The 24,186-nt window shown below is 38.3% G+C and overlaps 2 protein-coding genes across 2 annotated transcripts; one reads left to right on the top strand and one right to left on the bottom strand.

Moving 5' to 3' along the window:
• Positions 1-1,069: 1,069 nt before the first annotated feature.
• LOC147512314 (uncharacterized) lies at positions 1,070-15,526 on the bottom strand. The gene is made up of 8 exons (XM_086598705.1): positions 15,466-15,526; positions 15,173-15,353; positions 14,820-15,064; positions 13,874-14,270; positions 13,722-13,783; positions 2,235-2,354; positions 1,502-2,109; positions 1,070-1,156 (listed from the first exon to the last, which is right to left on the bottom strand). Exons 1-8 carry the CDS (start codon positions 15,524-15,526, stop codon positions 1,070-1,072), a joined length of 1,761 nt encoding a protein of 586 aa, XP_086454831.1.
• A 3,935-nt stretch (positions 15,527-19,461) lies between these two features.
• On the top strand, positions 19,462-23,619 carry LOC147512313 (uncharacterized). Its single transcript, XM_086598704.1, has 8 exons — positions 19,462-20,127; positions 20,171-20,566; positions 20,633-20,731; positions 21,658-21,994; positions 22,090-22,329; positions 22,782-22,941; positions 23,045-23,272; positions 23,487-23,619. The coding sequence occupies exons 1-8, from the start codon at positions 19,462-19,464 to the stop codon at positions 23,617-23,619; spliced, it is 2,259 nt and encodes a 752-aa protein (XP_086454830.1).
• Positions 23,620-24,186: the final 567 nt, after the last annotated feature.

The following is a 24,186-nucleotide window of genomic DNA, read 5'->3' as shown; positions in this document are numbered from 1 at the left end:
GAATCCAAATCACACGCCGCGGTTCTATTGCCTTCCACCTATGTTCCCAAAAACACACCCACGTTGCCAAAACAAAGCAAACATGGGTTAGCAAAATGGAATTTGCTGGTATGAGTAGACTAACAACATAAATCATTTCCAGACTTTAATCATCCAACAAACACTTTATATGTACCCATATCTTAATCATTCTCAGCTTGAAAGACAGGTAGTTCCGTCATTTCAACCGGCATAGTTTCTTCCCAAGTAAGACTTCCATTCTATTAACTCATTATAATAACTCGTTTTAATATATAACTAAGTAATTGAATTAAAACTTACCGATATCCCCTTCCGTATAAGGGTAGGACCGTGTCCCTGTACAAAATATTAATAAGTCCTACCCTCCAGCAAACGAAAGTTAGAAATTTTATATAACATATGTAAATATCCTATAGGTATTCAAATGTAAGCCCAAACACACTCGCATAATCAAATCAATTTCTCTTATTAATTAAATATCTTATAACTCTCTGTGTTTTTTTTTCCAAAAACTCTACGTGAGAATCTCCTTTTTATTTTTTAAAAACCCCCACCGAAAAACAAGGATGAAAATTATCTATTTACCTACGGGGCTTTTATCCTTAACTAATAGTTATCATATATTTTGTTTTACCTATTATTATTATTATTATTATTATACCAGGAAAAAATAAAAGAAAAAGACGGGTTGTTATAATATACACACCTTAAAAGGATCTCGTCCCGAGATTCAAGGTAGAGTGTTAAAGAAAAGCTCATGATACATCTGTCTTACTTTATCTTCAAGTTCCCAAGTCACATCATTTTCTCTTTCACTCCACTGCACTTTTACTAAGTTTACAATCCTCCTCCTAAGGTGTTTCACATCCCTATCTACTATCGTGATATGCCTCACTGTAAAAGTTACATCATCGTTCAACTCTAGCTCTGCTGGCTGAACAACCTCGGTAGGATCTTTCACACATTTCCGTAGCATAGACACGTGGAAGACATCATGAATCATTACCAAGTTAGGCGGCAAAGCAAGACGGTAAGCCAAACTACCAACCTATTCTACTATCTCATATGGTCCAATATACCGTGGACTCAACTTTCCTTTCATGCCAAACCTCATGACTCCTCTCATAAGGGAAACCTTCAAAAACACAAAATCGCTTACAGAAAACTCAACCCATTTTCTCTTCAAATCTGCATAACTTTTATGCCTACTTTGTGCTGTCTTAATCCTTTCTCTAATGACTTTAGTCTATTCAGATGTCTCTCTCACTATCTCAGGCCCAAGTAATACTCGATCTCCCACGTCTGCCCAACAAGCAGATGATCGACATGGACGCCCATACAAAGCCTCAAAGGGTGCCATACTGATGCTCGACTAGAAACTGTTATTATATGCAAACTCCACCAAAGGCAAATGCTCCTCCCATCCTCCACCAAAATCCATTACACAAGACCGTAACATATCTTCTAATATCTGATTCACCCTCTTCGTCTGTCCATCTGTCTGAGGATGATAAGCAGTACTCATCGCCAAACTAGTACCCATAGCACGCTGAAAACTCTTCAAAAACTCGGAAGTGAAGAAAGGATCTCGATCTGAAACAATATTCACTGGAATCCCATGTAACCTGACCACTTCCAGAATGTACAAGGAAACTAACTTATTTGTATTTCTACGCACGTCAATAGGAATGAAATGAGCAAACTTCGTTAAACGATCAACAATAACCCAAATAGATTCATTACCTCTCCGAGACTTAGGCAAGCCATCAATAAAATCCATAGAAATATGCTCCCATTTCCACATCGGTATATCTAATGGTTGCAATAATCCAGAAGGCCTTTGATGTTCTGCCTTAACTTGCTGACAAGTTAAACACTGAGAAATATATTCACCGACATCTTTTTTCATCCCTTCCCACCAAAAGGTCCTCTTCAAGTTATGGTACATCTTCGTTCCTCCAGGATGAATTGTACGATGAGCTTCATATAATATCTCCTTCTTTAACTCTGCATCATTTGGTACACACAATCTCCCATGAAATCTCAATCCTCCTTCAGAATCAATTGCCCAATCAGACGGACAATCATCTAAAATATCAATGACCAGATCATCTAACCGACTCAAAAGAATCGGTCTCTGTGCTGCATGGCAATCACTCTACTGAAAATCACCGGCCTAACCTCCAAACTGCATATATACCCTTCATTTGTACCTGGTGTAGTCCGGACATCATAAGCTGCTATAGTCTCTAAACTCTTCCACTCTTGCACCATAAGAGTGGTCAAAACACCAGGCAATCGACTAAGTGCATCTGCAACTACATTGCCCTTGCCTGGGTGATACTAAATCTCGAAGTCATAACTACTTATGAATTCCATCCATCTCTACTGTCTCATGTTCAACTCTTTCTGTGAATAAAGATACTTCAAACTCTTGTGATCTGTGTAAAGCTCGAACTTCTCACCATATAAATAATGCCTCCACACCTTCAAAGCAAAAACCACTGCCGCTAACTCCAAGTCATGAGTAGGATAACATCTCTCATGTATCTTCAACTGTCGTGAAGCATACGACACTACCTTCTGGTCTTGCATTAACACACAACCCAAACCAGTTCCACTAGCATCTATAAAAACCACTAGTTTTCCGCCTCTAGTCGGGATTACTAGAATTGGAGCTGTAGTCAACCTCTGTTTCAATTCTAAGAAAGCTGATAAACGTAAAAAATTAGTAATTCTACTCACGAATAAAAGATTAAACTTCTAAACGAAAGTAAAACTATTTACTTTATACGAAGACTGTTCTTATCAAATATTTATACTCTCGATACTATTGAAATAGAGTTGAAATAGAAGATTCCTTCCACTCCTAGTTCTTTAGCATTCAATATTTTCTTATATTGCGAATCTATCCAAAGTCTAATGAGAGTAATTGTGGGATTATACTACGATGTGAATTCTAAGAACAAGATACGCTAATTCAAACTACATAATACTAAGGTTTGAATCTAGATATAGAATTAGGGGGGATTGAATCCACCTTAACTCGACTTAATCAACTAACAAAGATTCGTCGTGATCCAAATTTCAATGCTTTGCATATCAAAATGGTAATTATAATCCCAAATTATACATGGCATCTCTACCAATTAATAACTAGCATGTGAATCAACCAAATCCATTCTCATGGTGAACTAATTACTTTATAGAATTGAATAGATTATCACAACGATTTCTAAGTTAACAAAGATCAAGCTTCATCAAGGCTTCTTCAACCCCCTCTAATGGAGGTTTAGCCTAGAATCATTATGCTCTCATTTCCAATCGAAATTAATAAGACATAATATAAATATTCTAACTTTATTAAATTCAACTAAACAATAATTGAAATCTAAATTAACAACTAAGAAATCATTAACAAACAAGAATTGAAATTAGATCTAAGCAAATTTAAATAACAAAAATCAAAATTATCAAGAACTAACTATTTTATTTATCTAATGAATAATAAACAATGATTCCAATACTAATCTAAAACAAGGAATGCAACTAATTAATGGAATGAAAACTAATTACTTAACTAATTCAAAAACTCAAAACTAGATCTAGATTATTCTCTAATGGCTACTTTTTATCCTAAGCTAATTGATACTTAAGAGCTAAGTCTTGTGTGTGGAAATGGAGGAGACCAGATCCACATTTTCGTGCATGGGCTGAGGATCCATATTTTGGGCCGCAAAATCGAGCCAAAAGCCCAATTTCTTCAGTCCACAGGGCCCTTTTCAGTTGGCTTTGACTTCAACAGACTTTTCGTCCACTTTTGCTCTTCTGATTGGGTCAAGATTTAGACCATTGGAAAGCTATTTCCAAGCCGGTCGTTTTGACATAAGGTACGCCCAATTCCGAGGCATAAGTCCAAAGATACGGTCTTCGAACCATCACGTCAAACCAACTAAAATCTCAGCCAACAACCCAGTAGATACTTCTCTCCTCCTCCCGACCACCTTAACAAAAATTCTATTCTCATCCAACTCCCTCGTCCTATAAAAATGTCGGACCAAATCTTCGTGGTAAAAATTGTCTCTCGAGTACCACAAACTACTCCAATCTCTCCTAACCATCTCGTCACCGTAAAACGGCGCGAAGTGGTCGGCAGTAAACGCGTGCTCCGGCAAAATTCTTTGTCTTTGAGCCATTTTAAGTGTTGAAAGGATTTGAGGGTTTGTAGAAGGTGTAGGAAACAAGGTGAAACAACCTTACAAAAAAAAATGATGGTGGTGGCGTGGCAGTTCAATTTTATTTTTTTTCAAATTTTTCTAATGTTTTTGGTGGTGGAAATTGGTGGGGGAATGATTTGGAGAAGAAAATATGTTTTGGGAATGAACTTGGGCATGGGTTAAGTTAGGTTTTTTTTTTTTTTAGGGCTGAAAACATGTTAATGGCGGTGGTGAAGGTGAAAAAGAAGAACGCAATGCATTCTTGGGTTGTACTGTGGGCTTGGGCCCAAGCCCAATTCGAATAGCAAAAAAATTCAATTTTTAGTGCAACTTCAAACTAAAATTGCCGCTGCGTTACCGGTCCGATTTTTGCAAATAAGATATGGAAATGATCAGGAAAGAATTTCCAATCTAATGATCCATAAAAGACTCTATTCCGACCGTGGATGACATATAAGAAGGTGGAAAATGTCTTGAAGTGCATGCATAATGTAAGTTTACGTTATGTGAACGAATGAACTCTAAATTAATAGATCATGTCAACTCGAGTCAGAATACGATTAAATGGTCTAAGTAACACAAATAGTAAGTTGAACAATCCAGTACGGAAAACGAACACCCCACCCCCAAACAAATTTTTGGCAACGAAGTTTAGAAAATTTGTTTTGAAATCGGGTCTTTTAAAGTCAGATTCCCGAGACTTCCTAAATTACTATTTTTATGATTTTAACAATTTATATATATATATATATATATATATATATATATATATATATATATATATATATATATATATATATATATATATATATATATATATATATATATTTTATGAATAAGATTTAATATAAGAAAAACAAGAAAGCAATAAATGCATAATTCACACCATAGAGGAACATGACTTAAAAACCAAGACAACATGCACGAGTTAAAAACGTGAATTATGTTAAACGTGGAGTTAGGATCCGGTACTTACAGCCACACACTCCATAGGGAGGGCCCGGTTACCTGAATGGTGCACTTACCAATATATGGAAATAAAAGGAAGTACACCACGAAAAGGTCAGTCCTCATAGATAGGGTCCTGTAAAAGGACTTCCTCTACATCAACGAACAAAAGCTCGTGGAAATGTTTCAACCGTTGGCCATTGACTTGAAAGGTACTGTTGTCCTTGGGATTTACCAAGGTGATTGCCCCGTGAGGGGTGACTTCAGTAACCAGAAAATGACCAGACCAACGAGTTTTTAATTTCCCTGGAAAAATATGTAAACGGGAGTTGTAAAGTAAGACCTTTTGACCTACCACAAACTCTTTGCACAAGATTTGCTTATCATGAACACGTTTCATGTTAGCTTTATAATCCTTCACGAGATCATAAGAATCGCTACGGATTTCTTCAAGCTCATTCAATTGCAATTTGCGCTTGACACCCACCTCATCAAAATTGAAGTTAAGGTTTTTTATAGCCCACATAGCACAGTGCTCCAATTCAACGGGCAAATGACAAGGTTTCCCAAATACAAGTCTAAAGGGATACATACCTATAGGAGTTTTGAAAGCAGTCCTATATGCCCATAAGACATCAGATAGACACTTTGACCAATCTTTCCTATAAGGATTTACAGTTGTTTCTAATATCTTTTTGATTTCCCTATTAGAAACTTCTACTTGTCCGCTAGTTTGTGGATGATATGGAGTTTCTACCTTATGTGTAACTCCATACTTTTTCACGAGAGATGCAACAACTCTGTTGCAAAAATGTGTTCCACCATCACTAATGATGGCCTTGGGAATGCCAAATCGACAGAAAATATACTCTTTAACAAAAAACACAACTGTCTTATGGTCATTGTTACGACAAGTCATGACCTCTATCCATTTAAACACGTAGTCCACGACAACTAGAATATAAATGAACCCATGGAAAATAGGAAAAGGACCCATGAAATCAATGCCCCATACGTCAAAAATTTCTACCACCATGATTGGATTTAATGACATCATATTATGCTTCGTGATTCGCCCAAGTTATTGGTAACGAATGCATGTCTTGCAATGCACTTGGGCATCTTTAAAGAGAGTAGGCCAATAAAACCCACATTGAAGAATTTTAGCAGCTGTTTTCATACCACTAAAATGGCCACCACATTCTTTGTCATGGTAGAATGAGAGAATCTCATTATATTCCCATTGGGGAATACAACGACGAATAATCTGATCCGCACAATACTTGAAAAGGTAGGGCTCATCCCAGTAGTATAACTTAACTCTGGCCAAGAACTTCTTACGTTCATTTCTTGACCAATTATAAGGAATAACATCAGACGCTAAATAATTCACAATGTTAGCATACCATGGTGCAGAAAAAATAGCATACAGATGCTCATCAGGAAAAGAGTCCGGTATGGACTCAGAATCACTATCATCGTCGTTTGTAAGTCTAGATAAGTGGTCGGCAACTACGTTTTCTCCCCTCTTTTGTCCTTTATTTCTAATGTGAACTCTTGCAGGAGAAGAATCCATCGGATTAATCTCTGCTTAGCATCCTTCTTTGCAGAAGGTACCTAAGGGTTGCATGGTCCGTGTAAACTAGAGTCTTAGAACCAACCAAATAAGGACGAAACTTATCTAAAGCATAAAATGACTAAGAATTCTTTTTCAGTAGTTGTATAATTCCTTTGAGCATCATTTAGAGTTTTACTAGCATAATAAATAACAGTGGATTTATTATCTAGTTTTGTCCCAAGACAGCACCATCTGCATAATCACTAGCATCACACATGAGTTCGAAAGGTTTAGACCAATCGGGAGGCTGTATAATGGGTGCAGAAGTTAAGGTGGTTTTTAAAGTTTCAAAAGCTTGTTTACAATTAAAATTAAAATCAAAGATGGCATCCTTTAAAAGCATATTAGTTAATGACCTAGCTATTTTCGAAAAATCTTTGATAAAGCGCCTATAAAAACCTGCATGGCCTAGAAAGGCTCTAATATCACGGACAGTCCGTGGTATAGGTAGAGTCGCTATCTTATCTAGTTTGGCCTTATCTACTTTGATGCCATCACTAGATACTATGTGACCTAGTACTAAGCCTTTTTTCACTATGAAATGACATTTTTCCCAATTTAAAACCAGACTTTTCTTTTCACACCGTGTCAAAATCTTAGATAGGTTAGACAGGCAATCCGTGAAAGAGTCTCCATAGATAGAAAAATCATCCATGAAACGCTCTACCATGTCACTAAATATATGAAGCATACACCGCTAGAAGGTACTAGGAGCATTACAAAGGCCAAAAGGCATTCGTTTATAGGCGTATGTCCCAAAAGGACATGTGAAGGCAGTCTTTTCTTGGTCATCAATATCAATAATAATTTAGAAATAGCCAGAGTAACCATCCAAAAAACAATAAAAAGCATGACCAGCTAGGCGTTCAAGCATCTGATCTATAAAGGGTAAAGGAAAATGATCCTTTCGTGTCATGACATTTAAACGTCTGTAATCAATACAGATCCTCCATTTCATAGGACCATGCGTGGAAACATATTCACCTTTGGCATTACGCACTATGGTAATCCCCGATTTCTTAGGAACTACATGAATGGGACCCATTCATTTATCGAGATTGGGTATATGATACCCGCGATCGAGTAAATCAGAAGACCTCTTCCCGACCACTTCTTTCATGGCGGGGTTCAAACGACCGAGGTTCAGGTTAGAAGTCTCGCGTTATCCTCTAAATGGATACGATGAGTGCATACATTAGGGTCAATTCCCTTTAATGTCGCTAGGGACCAACCAATCGCAGAAACGATATTCCCTAATCACCCTGATCAAACGTGTCTCTTCCTCCTTAGATAACAGAGAAGATATAATTACCGGATGACTACCATCCGGGTCAAATTGAATATATTTTAACTCGGGAGGAAGAGGTTTTAGTACCGAGGTGGTTGGAATGTCGATAAATGCTTCTGGGGGGGGGGGGGCTCATCTTGAGTAATGAATACTTGCTTAGGTAGCAGGTCTTCAAACTCTGTATATGGAGCAACCAAAGGGTCTACGATTTGTGTAGACTCGAAGATGGTGTTGACTTCCTTTACGTAGGAGTCATCGACAAAATCTAAACTTCCAAAAGAAAGGAATTTATGCATATGGTTTTCTGGAAACGTGTTAGTAAAGTAATCTTGAGCTAAGCTCTCGATCATGCTAACCTCTCCATCTATAGACGAAATCGGTAACTGTTTCATCATTTTAAAACATTTACCTCAACCGAAAAAGATGGCAAAAAAGACAAGAACATCAAACCATCGTGGCGGTTTATAAAAGCGTTGGCGGTCGCCAATAAGGGGCCTTCTAAGATGATCGGAACAGAGTCGTTAGCGACTTCTGTATCGAGGATAACAAAATCAGCAGGATAGTAGAAATCCTGGACCTTGACAAGCACATTTTCAGCCATACCCTTAGGGTACTTAATAGATCGATCCACTAATTGCAACGTCATTTTAGCAGGTTGCATCTCTTGTAGACCTATTTGTTTGTATAGATAATACGGGAGTAAGTTAACACTCGCCCCCAGGTATAGTAAAGCGGTCGTCGTGTGGAAATCTCCTAAGGTGCATTGTACAATAGGACGACCAGGGTCCTTGTACTTAACAATTCCATTGTGTTCTGTTAAAGTTGGAAATTGTTCAGTTAAAAAGGTGTCTTTAGGAATATTAGTCTTACACCTTTTAGTGCATAACTCTTTGAGAAGATTAGCATGGTGAGGTAATTTTTTAATGCTTCGAGAAAGGGTAGGTTAATCGTTAGATTTTTGAAAACTTCCCTAATCTCGTCAAAGTTTGTATCTCTGGTTAACATAGCTAATTTCTGGGGAAATGGTGGTTTCTCTCTATATTTAGCGTATGGATCAACTTGATGTCTAACCTTTGCTTTCTATTTCTTAGATTGTGGTTTAACTGGTACCTCTACATGGGTAGGCTCTTCAGTTTCTATTACGGTATCTAGTTTAATCTTCGGTGTAGGGACAACTGGTGGGGTAACTATAGGCATAGTTACTTTGTTATCAACCACTCTCCGTACTAGTATTTAGCTCACCTACGTTTGCATTTTCCGTACTAGTATTATCGTTCACCTCAAAGGCTGTATTTGTTGTTTTAGGATTAGTTATTGCTTGACCTGGAAACACACCTTTGGGTTGTACTTTCTCTTGTGCTAATTGTTGTAAGGAAAGTTGGATGGCTTGTAAAATTTGTTGTTGAGATTGTATAAAGGTATCGAAATGATCCGGTTGTGGAGTAGTATTTGCTACTGGTTGTGTGACAGGAACTATGTCACGTTGATTATTAATGGGTGGATTTTGATAGTTATTATTATTAACCGGAACGATACCTCTATTAGCATTATAATTATTATTGTTATAATTATTATAATTACCCTGACCTTGTCCTTATCGTGGTTGAGCTTGGTTGTTATAATTATAATTACCCTGACCTTGTCATGGTGGGCCTTGGTTATAATTGTTTGTTGGCCTAACATTTTGATTATTAAACCCTGGAGGTGTTACTTGTTGATTATTTTTCCAACTGAAATTGGGATGTTGTCTCCAAGGGGCGTTAGGAATAGGATAACTATTAATTGAGCAAACGTTATCTTGTTGTAATGTTTGTTGTTCATAAGCGAGAGGACAATAGGAGTCGGGATGCTCTGGACTTAAACAGAAATTACATGGATTGGTGTTGACATTCATGACGGGAATAGGCTGTTGTTGAACATAAATAGCCTCTACCTTTTTAGTTAGAGATTCGATTAAAATTTTAAGTTTAGGGCCGCGCCGGGTTTCATCTCAAACATACCGGCGGCCTTTACTGTTGTAGAAGAACTAGCGTTACGGGAGATATCATCACTGATCATTATTACGTTTAGTTTGATCTTCCAAAAATTTATAAGCCTCTGAGGCTCCCTTAGGAAACTACCCCCATTCATTATGTCAAGGACTTCTTTATGGTGGTGTAGAAGTCCTTTGAAAAAGGCACGAACTAACGTGTCTTTCGCTAGGTTATGGTGTGGACACTCTATAAGAAGATCGGTGAAACGATTCCAAGCCTCTGAAAATGATTCATGAGGATTCTGTCAAAAGAAATGAATCTTGGAAAGCATTTCATCTGTCTTCAGTGGTAGGTAAAAGTGTTCTATAAATAGTTGAACAAGTTTAGCCCACGAGTCCACAGAATTAGGCGCTTGGGCAGTTAACCAAGACGCGGCCGCCATATCGGCTAAGGTGAAAGGAAACACCCTCAGTTTAATTTGTTCCGCACCAACCGTAGGATGGTGGAATGTAGTAAAGACTTGGTCAATCCTACGCATGTGCTGATAAGGTTTTTTATGGTCTAACCCATGAAAAACGGGTAACAAATTAAATATATTTGGGGGGATTCGAAAATCCCCCACTGGGTCTGATAGAACGATACAAGATTTAGGGCTATCGTTCAAGGCTTTGTAAAAGTCCGAGAGAGGAGACTCTCTTTCTTCGGCCATTATTTTAGGTGGTGTGTGTTGTATGCTAGCTAAAAGTGTATTTAGTGGTATACTAGAAAGGCGTGTTTGTTGACGTTGTCGGTTGATTACGTTAGGCATTTTTCTTCGGCCTGACCTTAATCTCATGCAAGGCTAAGACCAATCTTAATGAAACACAACAACACTCCAAACAATCCTGATATGCTAGTATGAACCTCTAACAAGAGATGCGAGGTGTGGAAGAAAAGAGTACCTGAATGCCTCTTTGCTTTGTTTATGAATAGTGTCTTGTTTACGCGTGCTCAGTGTGTATAGCAAGTTAGAACACTGAAAACCTTGAAAGAAATAGAAGTTTGAAACAAACCTGTGGAAATCGGGCAGTTTCAGTAGAGGGTGCAGGTCGTGCTCAAGTCAAGTTGGAGTTCCAGCGCGGGCGTGGTGGGTCGCGAACTTAGCTTTGGGGTGGGAGGCGTTTCGGGGAAAAACTCAAGGTCCAGGCGTTTTAGCGCTCGTGTTTTGCCTTGGCAAGGCGCGGGTCACGCTCAGCCAAAAAGTGGAGTTCCAGGCATTTGGGCGCGGGTGGCGCTCCAATTTAGCTTGCCCAGGGCGCGGGTTGCACTTCGTGTAATTCTGCGAGGAAAATTTTCAGTGCTAAAATGGACAACCACAGTGAGAATCAAACAAAGGTGGGTGGGTTATGGGAATTTGGAAAACTAACAATTCTAAAGAAAACAATACTAAAGGGAACTAAGATGGCAGCGGCGCCATTTGATAAACGTAAAAAATTAGTAATTCTACTCACGAATAAAAGATTAAACTTCTAAACGAAAGTAAAACTATTTACTTTATACGAAGACAGTTCTTATCAAAGATTTCTACTCTCGATACTATTGAAATAGAGTTGGAATAGAAGATTCGTTCCACTCCTAGTTCTTTAGCATTCAATGTTTTCTAATATTGTGAATCTATCCAAAGTCTAATGAGAGTAATGGTGGGATTATACTACGATGTGAATTCTAAGAACAAGATACGCTAATTCAAACTACGGAATACTAAGGTTTGAATCTAGATATAGAATTAGGGGGGATTGAATCCACCTTAACTCGACTTAATCAACTAACAAAGATTCGTCGTGATCCAAATTTTAATGCTTCGCATATCAAAATGGTAATTATAATCCCAAATTATACATGGCATCTCTACCAATTAATAACTAGCATGTGAAGAAACCAAACCCATTCTCATGGTGAACTAATTACTTTCTAGAATTGAATAGATTATCACAACGATTTCTAAGTTAACAAAGATCAAGCTTCATCAAGGCTTCTTTAACCCCCTCTAATGGAGGTTTAGCCTATAATCATTATGCTCTCATTTCCAATCGAAATTGAATAAGACATAATATAAAGATTCTAACTTTATTAAATTCAACTAAACAATAGTTGAAATCTAAATTAACAACTAAAAAATCATTAACAAACAAGAATTGAAATTAGATCTAAGCAAATTTAAATAACAAAAATCAAAATTATCAAGAACTAACTATTTTATTTATCTAATGAATGATAAACAATGATTCCAATAACTAATCTAAAACAAGGAATGAAACTAATTAATGGAATGAAAACTAATTACTTAACTAATTCAAAAATTCAAAACTAGATCTAGATTATTCTCTAATGGCTACTTTCTATCCTAAGCTAATTGATACTTAAGAGCTAAGTCTTATGTGTGAAAATGGAGGAGACCAGATCCACATTTTCGTGCATGGGCTGAGGATCCATATTTTGGGCCGAAAAATCGAGCCCAAAGCCCAATTTCTTCAGTCCACAGGGCCCTTTTCAGCTGGCTTTGACTTCAACAAACTTTTCATCCACTTCTGCTCTTCTGATTGGGTCAAGGTTTGGACCATTGGAAATCTCTTTCCGATTCGGTCATTTTGACATAAGGATGCACTTTAATTTTGAGGCCTAAAGTCAAAATCTGATCTTGAAAGTTTAGCGACTTTTGTGTGTTGTTTTTACGCAAGGCGTTGACTCGACTTTTCAACCTCGACCGGGCTTTACAAAGGCTTTTTCTCCTTGAATCTTGGCCTTTAATCACAGAACTTCTTAGCAACCAACCCTTGCTCCTTTATATTGCCAAAGTGGCACATTTCTGCACATAATAGACTTCAATGCCTGAAATACATAAAAGCACGTAATCAATATTAACTCTTATTTATTACCCGCATAATTGGTCTAAAAGTAATATTGTTAAGGGGTTAAAACTACAGTTTTGGGCTCTTATCAAAAGCCTTCTCACAATCATTAGTCCACACAAACTTCACATCTTTCCTAGTTAACTTCGTGAGCGGAGCTGCAATAAGTGAGAACTTCTCAATAAATCTCTAATAATATCCAAATTAACCCGTGAAACTCCTAATCCTCAGCGGTTGGTTGGTTGTTTCCATTCTTTCACTGCAGCAACCTTCTCAGGGTCCACAGCAATCCCCTCACTAGATACCACATGTCCCAAGAAACGAATTTCTTCTTCCCAAAAATGGCACTTGCTAAACTTAGCATACAACTTTTGTTCTCTAAATGTCTGCATCACTATCTTCAAATGCATCTTATGTTCTTATGTGTTTTGTGAATACACTAAAATATCATCAATGAAAACAATCACAAATTTAACCAAATAGGGCCTGAAAATACGATTCATCAGGTCCATAAAGAATGCAGGTGTGTTCGTCAACCCAAAAGGCATCACAGAAAACTCATACAAACCATACCGAGTTCTAAATATTGTCAAAGGAATACTTTTCTCTTCAACTCCCATCTGATAATAACTAGTCTTTAAATCAAACTTTGAAAATACCTTAGCCCCTTTCAACTGATCCAACAAATCATCAATCCTAGGAAGCGGATACTTATATTTTATAGTCACCTGGTCAAATCCCTGAAGTCAATACACATCCTCAAAGTACCATCTTTCTTTGAAACAAAAATAGCAGACGCACCCCATGGTGAGTTGCTCGGTCGTATGAACCTGGTCATACACACCTTAAAAGATTCAAACCCATATACTCAAAAGATATGGTTAAGCCAAAAACAAAATCACTAAAACTTAAACTCTTACCCCTTGTTGAGTAATTCCTCGACTTGCACTTTCATTTCGTCCAATAGCTTAGGCGCCAACCGGTAAGCCGACTTTGAAACTGGTGCAGTCCCTGGTAACAAGTCTATACGAAACTCCACCTCCCTCTTGGGTGGCAACCTTGGAATCTCCTGAAAAACATCTTCGAAGTCTCTCACTACTTCCACATCGCTGATATCCCTCGTAGGTATCTCTATAGAGCACAAGAAACTAGACATCACCGAGTCCTCCTTACTAACACAGGTGTGAATCAACCTCGGCATGCCAGGTGTATTCACTATAACTTCCCTCCTCGCACAATCCAAGGTAACATGATAACGCGTCAACCAGTCTATACCAAGTATGAAATGGAAACCCTCAAACCCCAAAACTATCAAGCCTACCACAAAGACACGGTCTAAGAAATACAACTTAAAACCTTTGTACTCGTCATATAAGGTAGCAGAACCTCCTAGCGGTGTCTCAACACACAAAGGTTTAGATAAGGGTGTAGTTTTAAAACGTTCTTTCTCAACATACTGACGAGATATAAAGGAATGTGAAGCACCCGAATCAAACAAAACTCTGAATATAAACTGAGATGAACTAAAGGTACCTTCAAGATTCCCATTTCGGCATATTGCATAGGCTCTAGCACAGTGGTCAGGTTTGGTGCTATGTTCTACTGATTACCCTGCTTGGTAGGGCAATAACGAGATAAATGACCCACCTGCTTACACTCCCAGCAAGCCCTTTCAATAGGAACTAAGGTTTTAAGTGCTGGTGCTGGTGCAGGTAAAAGTAATGTTGCTGGTCGATACGGAAGAGCGGGAGCTCGACCCTGAAACTGGTTACCCTGTCTTGGCCACTGATTCCCCTGAGGTCTATAGCCTCTAGGCTGCCCCGGTGGCCTATAACCACCCTGTTATGCAAATCCTCCCTAATACACCCTGCTGATGAACTCCTCCCTGAAACCCCTGGGATGGTGGTCTCTGAAACGGACCCCTATGAGCAATATCATAAGGCCTAAACCTATTCGGCTGCCTGCTCTCAAAAGGCCTAGGGCCAACAACTGGTATCTCAGCAAACTTCCTCTTCCCCCTCAACTCTCTTAGGGCTGCATTCTGCTCCTCATATCTCAATGCCAAGTCCAACACACGATCAAAGGTGTCCCCGTCAAAAGGAATCAACTTGCTGGACAAGTAGCTCTCTAACCCACGTATGAACTTTTGGTTTTTCTTCTTGTCAGTATCCACAAGATAGGGAGCAAACCTCGATAACTCATTAAACTTGGTCACATACCCCGTCGCAGACTTCCCGTTTTGAGTCAACTCAGAGAACTGTTGAGCCAACTGCTCTTTTATTGCCTCAGGAATGAACTTAATCTCAAATCTAACCTTGAAGTCCTCCCAAGTCAAAGTTCTAGTGTCCAGACTAGGGGTGAGAGCTCGCCACCAAAACCTAGCAGCGCCAACTCCTGTTTCTGAACCTCAGTAAGTTACATACGCTCAAATACATTTTCACAACTTTGAATCCAAGACTCTGCTGCAATCGCATTCCCAACACCGAAGAAACCATTTGAACACCAAGAGTACCAAACTCCTTATCAAGGCTTTTAGCAAAAGGATCTCCACGAACAGTCGGGCTATTTTGCATAGCCTCGCAACAACAATGATTCAACTTTGTCCTCGACATGCATGCTTTGAAGTGTTCACTGCAGGTCCAGTAGTATTGTCATTACGTGTCTCAACCATGATCTACAGTTTCAAACAAAACTCCCGCTAATATTCACATATTTCCAAAACTCTCAACGCTATAACCCATATTTCACATCCGAGGATCACTTAGACTTTCTAAATCTAAGCTAACCTAGGTTTTGATACCAAAATATCACAACCCAAATTTCTAAAGAATTACAAAGTGAATATTTGAAATATAAATATCTCAAACATCGCTAGGTTTAATTGTCTAAAAATCCAGGCTATGACGGGGTGGATACAACACATGCCAAAACCTAAAACCACATCATAAAATAATCAACTTAAATTAAATAAACACCAAAATTTTCCACCATCACTTTATTAAGCTATCTTCCGTCCAAACAAAACATCAAATAAACTCTAAGAATAAAAGTCATCACTACCATGTTCTCATGTCATGCTGAAAACGTAAACTACGTTATTACATCATTCCAATAAGAATTGGACCTAATAAAAGAACTAACTGACTGCTCCAGGCAAGAATCCAAATCACACGCCGCGGTTCCACTGCCTTCCACCTATGTTCCCAAGAACACACCCACGTTGCCAAAACAAAGCAAACATGGGTTAGCAAAATAGAATTTGCTGGTATGAGTAGACTAACAACATAAATCATTTCCAGACTTTAATCATCCAACAAACACTTTATATGTACCCATATCTTAATCATTCTCAGCTTGGAAGACAAGTAGTTCCGTCATTTCAACCGACATAGTTTCTTCCCAAGTAAGACTTCCATTCTATTAACTCATTATAATAACTTGTTTTAATATATAACTAAGTAATTGAATTAAAACTTACCGATATCCCATTCTGTCCCTGCACAAAATATTAGTAAGTCCTACCCTCCTGCAAACGAAAGTTAGAAATTTTATATAACATATGTAGATATCCTATAGGTATTCAAATGTAAGCCCTAACACACTCGCATAATCAAATCAATTTCTCTTATTAATTAATCGATTTCTTTTCTTATACACCCACCCTTTAGTACCTACTCCACGATTTGCACTCCACACATTTGCCAAATCATACATTCATGTGTGCCTCTCTCCCACTGAATACCACAATATCATAGCCATCTTTGGGCTTTCATACACATATTTCACAGCCTCTTTGGGCATAAAACTCAGGTCATTCATGGCATATTCAATGAATACCTTAGGTCATTCTTGCCACATTCAAGGAATACCTATCATATCACTAACAGACCATTCATGGCACATTCAATGAATGCCCTGGGTCATTCCTGCCACATTCAAGGAATACCCATCCCTACATTCTCGTACACTCAAGAAATACAACTAACCCGCAATCACGAATACCTTAGTTCCCTCTAGGCAGGTCAAACAATCACGGTCATTCATGGCACATTCAATGAATACCGGGTCATTCATAGACGATCAATGAATACCCATTTATAACATTTACCGGGCCGTTTATGGCACATTCAATAAATGCCCACCTAGCATATGACATCATCAGTCATAAAAACTCATTTCCCAAAACTTGAGGCGTGGAGAGTTCTAAAAGGGTGCGGTAAATTTGTTTACGCATTAATGAATTTTATTGCATATATTATTTCAGAGAACGAAGGAATATCTTATTTCATGTATTATTGTTTACGCATTATTAATTATATTAATGTCTAAGTGTCATAGCGTTGTACCTCATAAAAGACTGAAATATCACATAGTAGTTAATACACGTACACACGTATATATAGAAAGGTCTTAGCCTAAAGCCAAGCACGCTATTAGCCCTAGACTTATCCTACTGGACCTAATCCTAGCAAACAGTCAAAAGTCAACCCTGGTTAACTAGTCAACAATAGTCAACCGGCCAAGGGTCAACATTAGTCAACCGGTCTAAACTTATCTAACCCCAAAAACCCAAAGACAAAGGCCCATAGTCTTTAACCTTTACCAAGCCCAACTAAAAACTTAAGACCACATGCCATATTTCGGCCCAAGCCCAAGCCCAACAAAGAGGAATGAACAGGATCGCCTCTGTCCCTTCTTCTTCCTCTACTGCGCACCTCCACCACCGATCAACCACCACAACCCGCCAACCCTACTCTACTATAAACCCCACGGTTTTACTCCTCTCTCAAAACCCCATCTTTCTATACCATAAAATCTCAATACCCTCACACTTCACAACTCGCACTCGACTCGCCATTAATGCTTCTTCAAGCTTCAATCGCCCCCTCTCCAGCACCCAATCAGCCACCAACAATCAACATTAACCCAACAATATAACATCACAGCAAAAGTAAAAAAAAAAACAAATCATTCAAACAACACAAAAATCAGGACGGTTTGGTTCTTGTGGGGACGCCATTAATGGTTGTTCAAAGCTTACAAAGACTCCTACAACAATTCCACCACTACCAATCATCCCCTAAGAACCCCCACAAAACCCATATAGGTCATCTCATTACCACAAAACACTTTCCAACCACCAACAAAATCCTACTGGACCATCGGAGAGCAATAAAACCAAACCCTAGTAATAGAAATTCTATGCGAGTCAAATTAAACAATGAATTGGGTATTTACTAATACACATACTCATCATCATCCAAGATATAACAATCATGAAATTATGATTTTAAATTAATTTTATATAAGCTACTTGATACTTCAAAATTTTATCTAACAGCCGGCACCATTAACAAAGTTACAATATATCAAATAAGGAAATCACTATAACGGACATGATTAGCAGAAAACAAAAATTTAAAAGAACATCTTTGGACTACTCCTTTGTTTGTAAAAAGCGACTAGATTTCCGAAAGCGGAAAAAACCCCGAAAGACCGAAGTCGACTGTCGCGTGAAAAAGACGATCTTCCTCGTTCGAAACCTTTTCTTTTTACTCTCAAACAACAACCACTCACTGATGTTACTCTCCCTTCCGTCTCTTATTTTTTTTCCTGTGTATAACTCTCNTTTTTTTTTTTTTTCCAAAACTCTACGTGAGAATCTCCTTTTATTTTTTAAAACCCCCACCGAAAAACAAGGATGAAAGTTATCTATTTACCTACGGGGCTTTTATCCTTAACTAATAGTTATCATATATTTTGTTTTACCTATTATTATTATTATTATACTAGGAAAAAAATAAAAGAAAAAGACGGGTTGTTATAGCTAGTATCCTTCCTTTGTTAGGCGTGCCAACACCAATAGCTATTAGCTTGACACCAACCGAATCAAACCGTGACTTTGAATCTTTGAGTGCTGAAGCAAATTCCTAGCTTAAAATTTTCAAATAGAAGGAGATCAAGGATAATTTAGGAAGCTAAATATGTCTAAAATCATTTTATTTATTTATTTTAAAGTTGGGGTACGGGAGTGTCTTTATAGGTGTATCCAATATCACCCTAAACCAACAAACATGTGTATTTCTTCTTCATCTTCTTCCCGCAAAAACGTGTTAATAACAATAATATCATCTTCTTGTTCTCTTGCGTTTTTCATATTTTGATTTCTATTTTTGTTTTGTTTCCTTTTCCTTTTTATTTCCATTCTAGTTATTAGTTATGACATATGAGGGACAAACTAGTAAAATCTGGAATTTTGAGAATTTTGTGTGAGGTGTAACTACCATTTGTTTGTGGAAAAATGAGGCGTGTGTGACTGATAATTCCCTTGGGCGTTTGGAGGAACCAACGCTTAGATAAAAAAAATCCTTTGTTTTTTCTCTACTTCATTTTTTTTTTAAAAAAAAACTATTATTTGCAAAAAGAAATCACAACAATTCTTCCAACGTCATTCATCACCACTACACTCCACAAGACAACTCCGCGTTCCCAAAATCTATTTCATTAGATGAGTCCAACTATACCATATGGACTCCTCTCATGCGGATGCGTATTGGAACAAGGGGAAAGATTGGTTTTAAGCGGGCAAAAGGTTGAACCGGATATGAATTCGACCGAATATGAAGGTTGGGCAACAGACAATGAAAAGGTGCAAAGTTGGCTTATTGATTCTATGGAGATTTCTCTTATGGATCGATATATTCGTCTTCCTACTGTAAAAGATATTTGGGAGGCTGTGGAGAAGACCTTCTATGATGACTCTGATGAAACTCAAATTTTTGAATTGAATACGAAGTGCTTTGTAGCAAAGGAGAATGGGAGACATATTCCTTCCTATTACAACGAATTGGTGGCCATGTTCCAGGAGATTGATCAAAGGGTGACCTCCCAGAATAACAATGTTGCAGCTGTAGTCCAAGACACGTCAACAATGTCCAAATTGTGGGTTCATATATTTTTGCATGGACTCGATTCAGAATATGATCAGGTGCGTGGAGAGATTCTTCGCAAGGACCCTAAATTTTCCTTGGAGCAAAGCTTTGCTTACATTCGCAAGGTGCAATCGGAGAAACAGGCTATGGGGCGCTCTGTATCAACTGAATCATCTGTCTTGGTTGTTCATAGCAAGACAATTACTCCACCCAGTTTCTTTGGGTCTTCACGTACCCTAAAGGTAAATCCAATCCTTATGCAGATAAAAAGTGCAGTGTTTGTAGAGAATTGGGTCATATAGCAAGGAGAGATGTTATGAAGTGATTGGCTATCCTGATTGGTGGGACTTCGCAAAGAGGCCACGAAAGAATATAAGCAAGGTTGCTATTGCTAATGTTGTGCATGGACATCCAGACCATGCTTCGGCTAATGTAACTCAATCAGGTATGAATGGTAAGGTTATTTCGAATAGTACATGGATAATTGATTCGGGTGCATCTGACCATATAACAAATGACCCTAGCCTTATGGAAAGTCTTAGAGCTTCATCTCAAACCATTGTTTCTACTGCAGATGGCACTCCAACTCCGATTAGCAGAAAAGGTTCTATTGTGTTATCTAAAACCCTCACTCTTGAATCTGTTTTAGTTGTTCCATCCCTTGCTTATAATCTATTGTCTGTTTGTCAAATCATTCTAGCACTTACATGTACTGTGACGTTCTATCCATCCTTCTGTGTTTTTCAGGACATTCTGACTCGACAAGTCCTTGGTTATGGTGTTAGAAGGGGGAAACTGTACTATCCGGATTTGATGAAACTAGAGAGAAACAAAAAAATTCTCAGGGCAAGCTAATCAGTCAATAGGGTCGAGAATGCAAAAAAGTTGTGTGGTTATGGCATCGTAGGTTAGGTCATCTTTCGTTTAGTTATCTTAAGAGATTGCAACCTCGGTTATTTTCGGTTGGTAGTGATTCCGAAGTTTCATTGTGATATTTGTGAACTGGCCAAGAGCCATCGTAGTATTTCATATTCACCAAGTTTTAATAGATGTCTTGTTCCTTTTATGAAAATTCATTCGATGTTTGGGGTCCCGCCAAAGTTTCTTCTTTTTGGAGTTCGCTATTATGTGACTTTTATTGATGATTGCACTTTCGCATGACTTGGGTGTCATTACTGAAAAACAAAAATGATGTATATGAGATATTTACTGGTTTTTACAAAATGGTGGCGACATAGTATCAACAATCTATTAGGGTTTTTCAGTCTGATAATGGTGGCAAATTTGTGAATGGTCTCATGTCTAAATTTTGCCGGTCAATTGAATTTGTCATCAAACCTCCAATTCGGTACCCCCTAACAAAATAGTTTAGCGAGCGGAAGAATGCCGGTTGTTGGAAGTTGTTCGTGCTTCCTTGTTTGGCATGAATGTACCTCGATCCTATTGGGGTGAAGCGGTGAAATCGGTGACCTATGCTATAAACCGTACTCCCTCACGGGTAATTGAGTTCGAATCCTTATCGAAACTCCATATACTTTTGTCCATCCCATCCATGCCCGACTTGGAGCCTCGGGTGTTTGGATGTACAACTTATGTCCATATCCCACAACGAGAATAAAGTAAACTTGATCCGTATGCGAAGAAGTGTATTTTTGTGGGTTATGCCGAAGTTTGAAAGGGTATAGGTGTTATGATCCAATTCGACAAGATGCATATATCTCTTGATGTCTCATTCCATGAATTGACCCGTGTATTACTCGGGGAGTTTTCAGTCTTCCTTCGGGGGGAGTGCGGTGAAGGAATCCGATGTCTTTGGGGACTTGGAACACTTGGAGGAACGATTTGAAGTTCCTAAAGCAGAAATTGATCCTGTAGCAGTAGAGACAGAAGCACATGATCTGGATGTATCTGAAACTGTAGTACAAGACATTTCCCCTTCTACATCAATAACTAAAGATCTCGATCAGAATGATCCGCCTCAGGTACCTCCTATAACCGTTAATGAATCTGTTGGGTTAGAAAGTCTTGAACCTAGACAATCACAAAGAACTAGTAAGGGAGTTCCTAAAAAAGAATATGAACCAGACATCAAAGCCACTGCCAAATACCGTATAGCTAACTCTATGTCTAACCATAGCCTTTCTGAGTCACATGTACTTGTCATAAATCAATTATCTATTGTATCTATTCCTAGTAACGTGCAGGATACTTTGAAAGATCCAAAATGGAAGAAAGCAATGAATTAAGAATTGGAAGCCCTTCAAAAGAATGTAACGCATGGAAGGTAGTTGATATGCCTGTTGGAATAAAGACTGTTGGATGTCGTTCAGTGTTTACTGTGAAGCTTAATGCAGATGGAACTATTAATAGATATAAGGCGAGATTGGCTGCCAAGGGATACACACAGCGTTATGGAATTGATTATGAGGAGACTTTCACACACTGTATAAAATCAATACGGTCCAATTTTAATTTAAACTGCAGTAAATAAAGATTGGCCCTTACACCAGCTTGATGTGAAGAATGTATTCCTAAATAGGAATTTGGAAGAAGAAATATACATGGATATGCCTCCAGGTGTGAAGAACCATCCCAAAGATGTTGAGAAGGTGTGTAAACTGAAGAAGGCTTTGTATGGCCTAAAAGCAGTCTCCAAGAACTTGGTTTGGAAGACTTACACAGTCAATGAAAGTTTTTGGGTACAAACAGAGCAATTCTGACTATACCTTGTTTATCAAACACAAGGATGGTAAGATTACAGCTCTAATTGTGTATGTTGATGACATGATCGTTACAGGGGATGATCCGAAGGAAATAAATGAATTACAGAAGTATTTGTCAAAAGAATTTGAAATTAATGATCTAGGACAACTGAATTATTTTCTGGGTATTGAAGTTGCAAGGTCTAAAAAGGGGATTTCACTCTCACAGAGGAAGTATGTCCTAGATTTGCTTGCTGAAACAGGAATGTTGGATTGCAAACCAATGGAGACACCCATTGAGATGAATCATGGACTTGCCATTCATCCTGATCAAGTTCCAACTGATAAAAGAAGGTATCAGCATCTTGTAGGAAGGTTAATGTATCTCTTTCATACTAGACCTGATATTGCTTATGCTGTGAGTGTGGTTAGTCAGTTTATGCATTAATTGTCCTAGTGAAGAACATATGGATGCAGTCTCTCGTATCTTGAAGTATTTGAAGAAGGCACCTGGCAGAGGTTTACTATTTGGAAAGTCTAATGTATTGGATATTGTCGGATACACAGATGCAGATTGGGCTAGTGATAAAACCGATAGACATTCTACATCGGGATATTTCACTTTTGTCGGTGGAAATCTTGTAACATGGCGTAGTAAGAAGCGAGAAAGTTGTTGCCATATCAAGTATAGAATTTGAATTTCGAGGTCCGCACAGTGGAGTATGTGAATTGTTGTGGATCCGCATCGTCTTGATGGAATTGGGCTTCAAGCTTCAAAAGCCTATAGATTTACATTGTGATAATCAAGCCGCCATTCAAATTGCATATAACCCAGTTTAGCATGATCGAACAAAGCATGTGGAGGTTGATCGTCATTTTATTAAAGAAAATCTTGACAGGAAGGTTATTCGTTTTCTATTCGTAATCTCAGAGGAGCAATTAGCTGATGTTCTTACTAAAGGTGTATCTCACAAGGTGTTTGGCAGCTCAGTTGACAAGTTGGGCATAATTGACATTTATGCACCACCTTGAGGGGGAGTGTAGAAAGTTGTATATTGCTTTTTATATATATAGCGCAGGCCGCGCTCAGATATTAGCATGATGGAGCGCACCCCGCGCCTCAGGCATGACCGAAGTCCAGTAGCTTGGGTGCACCCTGCGCCCTTCTCCAGTACAAACAGGATGCATCCTGCGCCCCGTGTTTCTCAAGCCATCAACTGTTTTGTTTCTATTTGTAGCAACCTCTATATAAACAATTGTAACCTCTTTAGAATACAATCAAGAAAATATACACTTAGGGGTTGTTTGTTTTTTGGGTTTTCAGCATTCAGAGGCGCTGAAACATAAGTTTTCAGCATTCAATGATGTTGAGAGTTGTTTGTTTTTCTAATTGTCTTCAGCGTTCAGTGGTAGAACTCGTCTTCAGCGTTCCGCGGTAAAACCCACGCTGAATGCTGAAATTCTTTTCTTGTCGCAACATATGTCAAATATGCCCTTCATCTTCTCTTCCCTAACTTTTCAAAAAGAGCGATTAGAGAAAAAATAGAGACAAAGCCAGAGAAAAATAGAGAGAGTAGGAGATTTCTTTGAAACTGACGG

This window comes from Coptis chinensis, chromosome 3 (genome assembly GCF_015680905.1).
Source record: "Coptis chinensis isolate HL-2020 chromosome 3, ASM1568090v1, whole genome shotgun sequence".
NCBI lineage: Eukaryota > Viridiplantae > Streptophyta > Magnoliopsida > Ranunculales > Ranunculaceae > Coptis > Coptis chinensis.
This window is presented reverse-complemented; position numbering and strand designations above follow the sequence as displayed.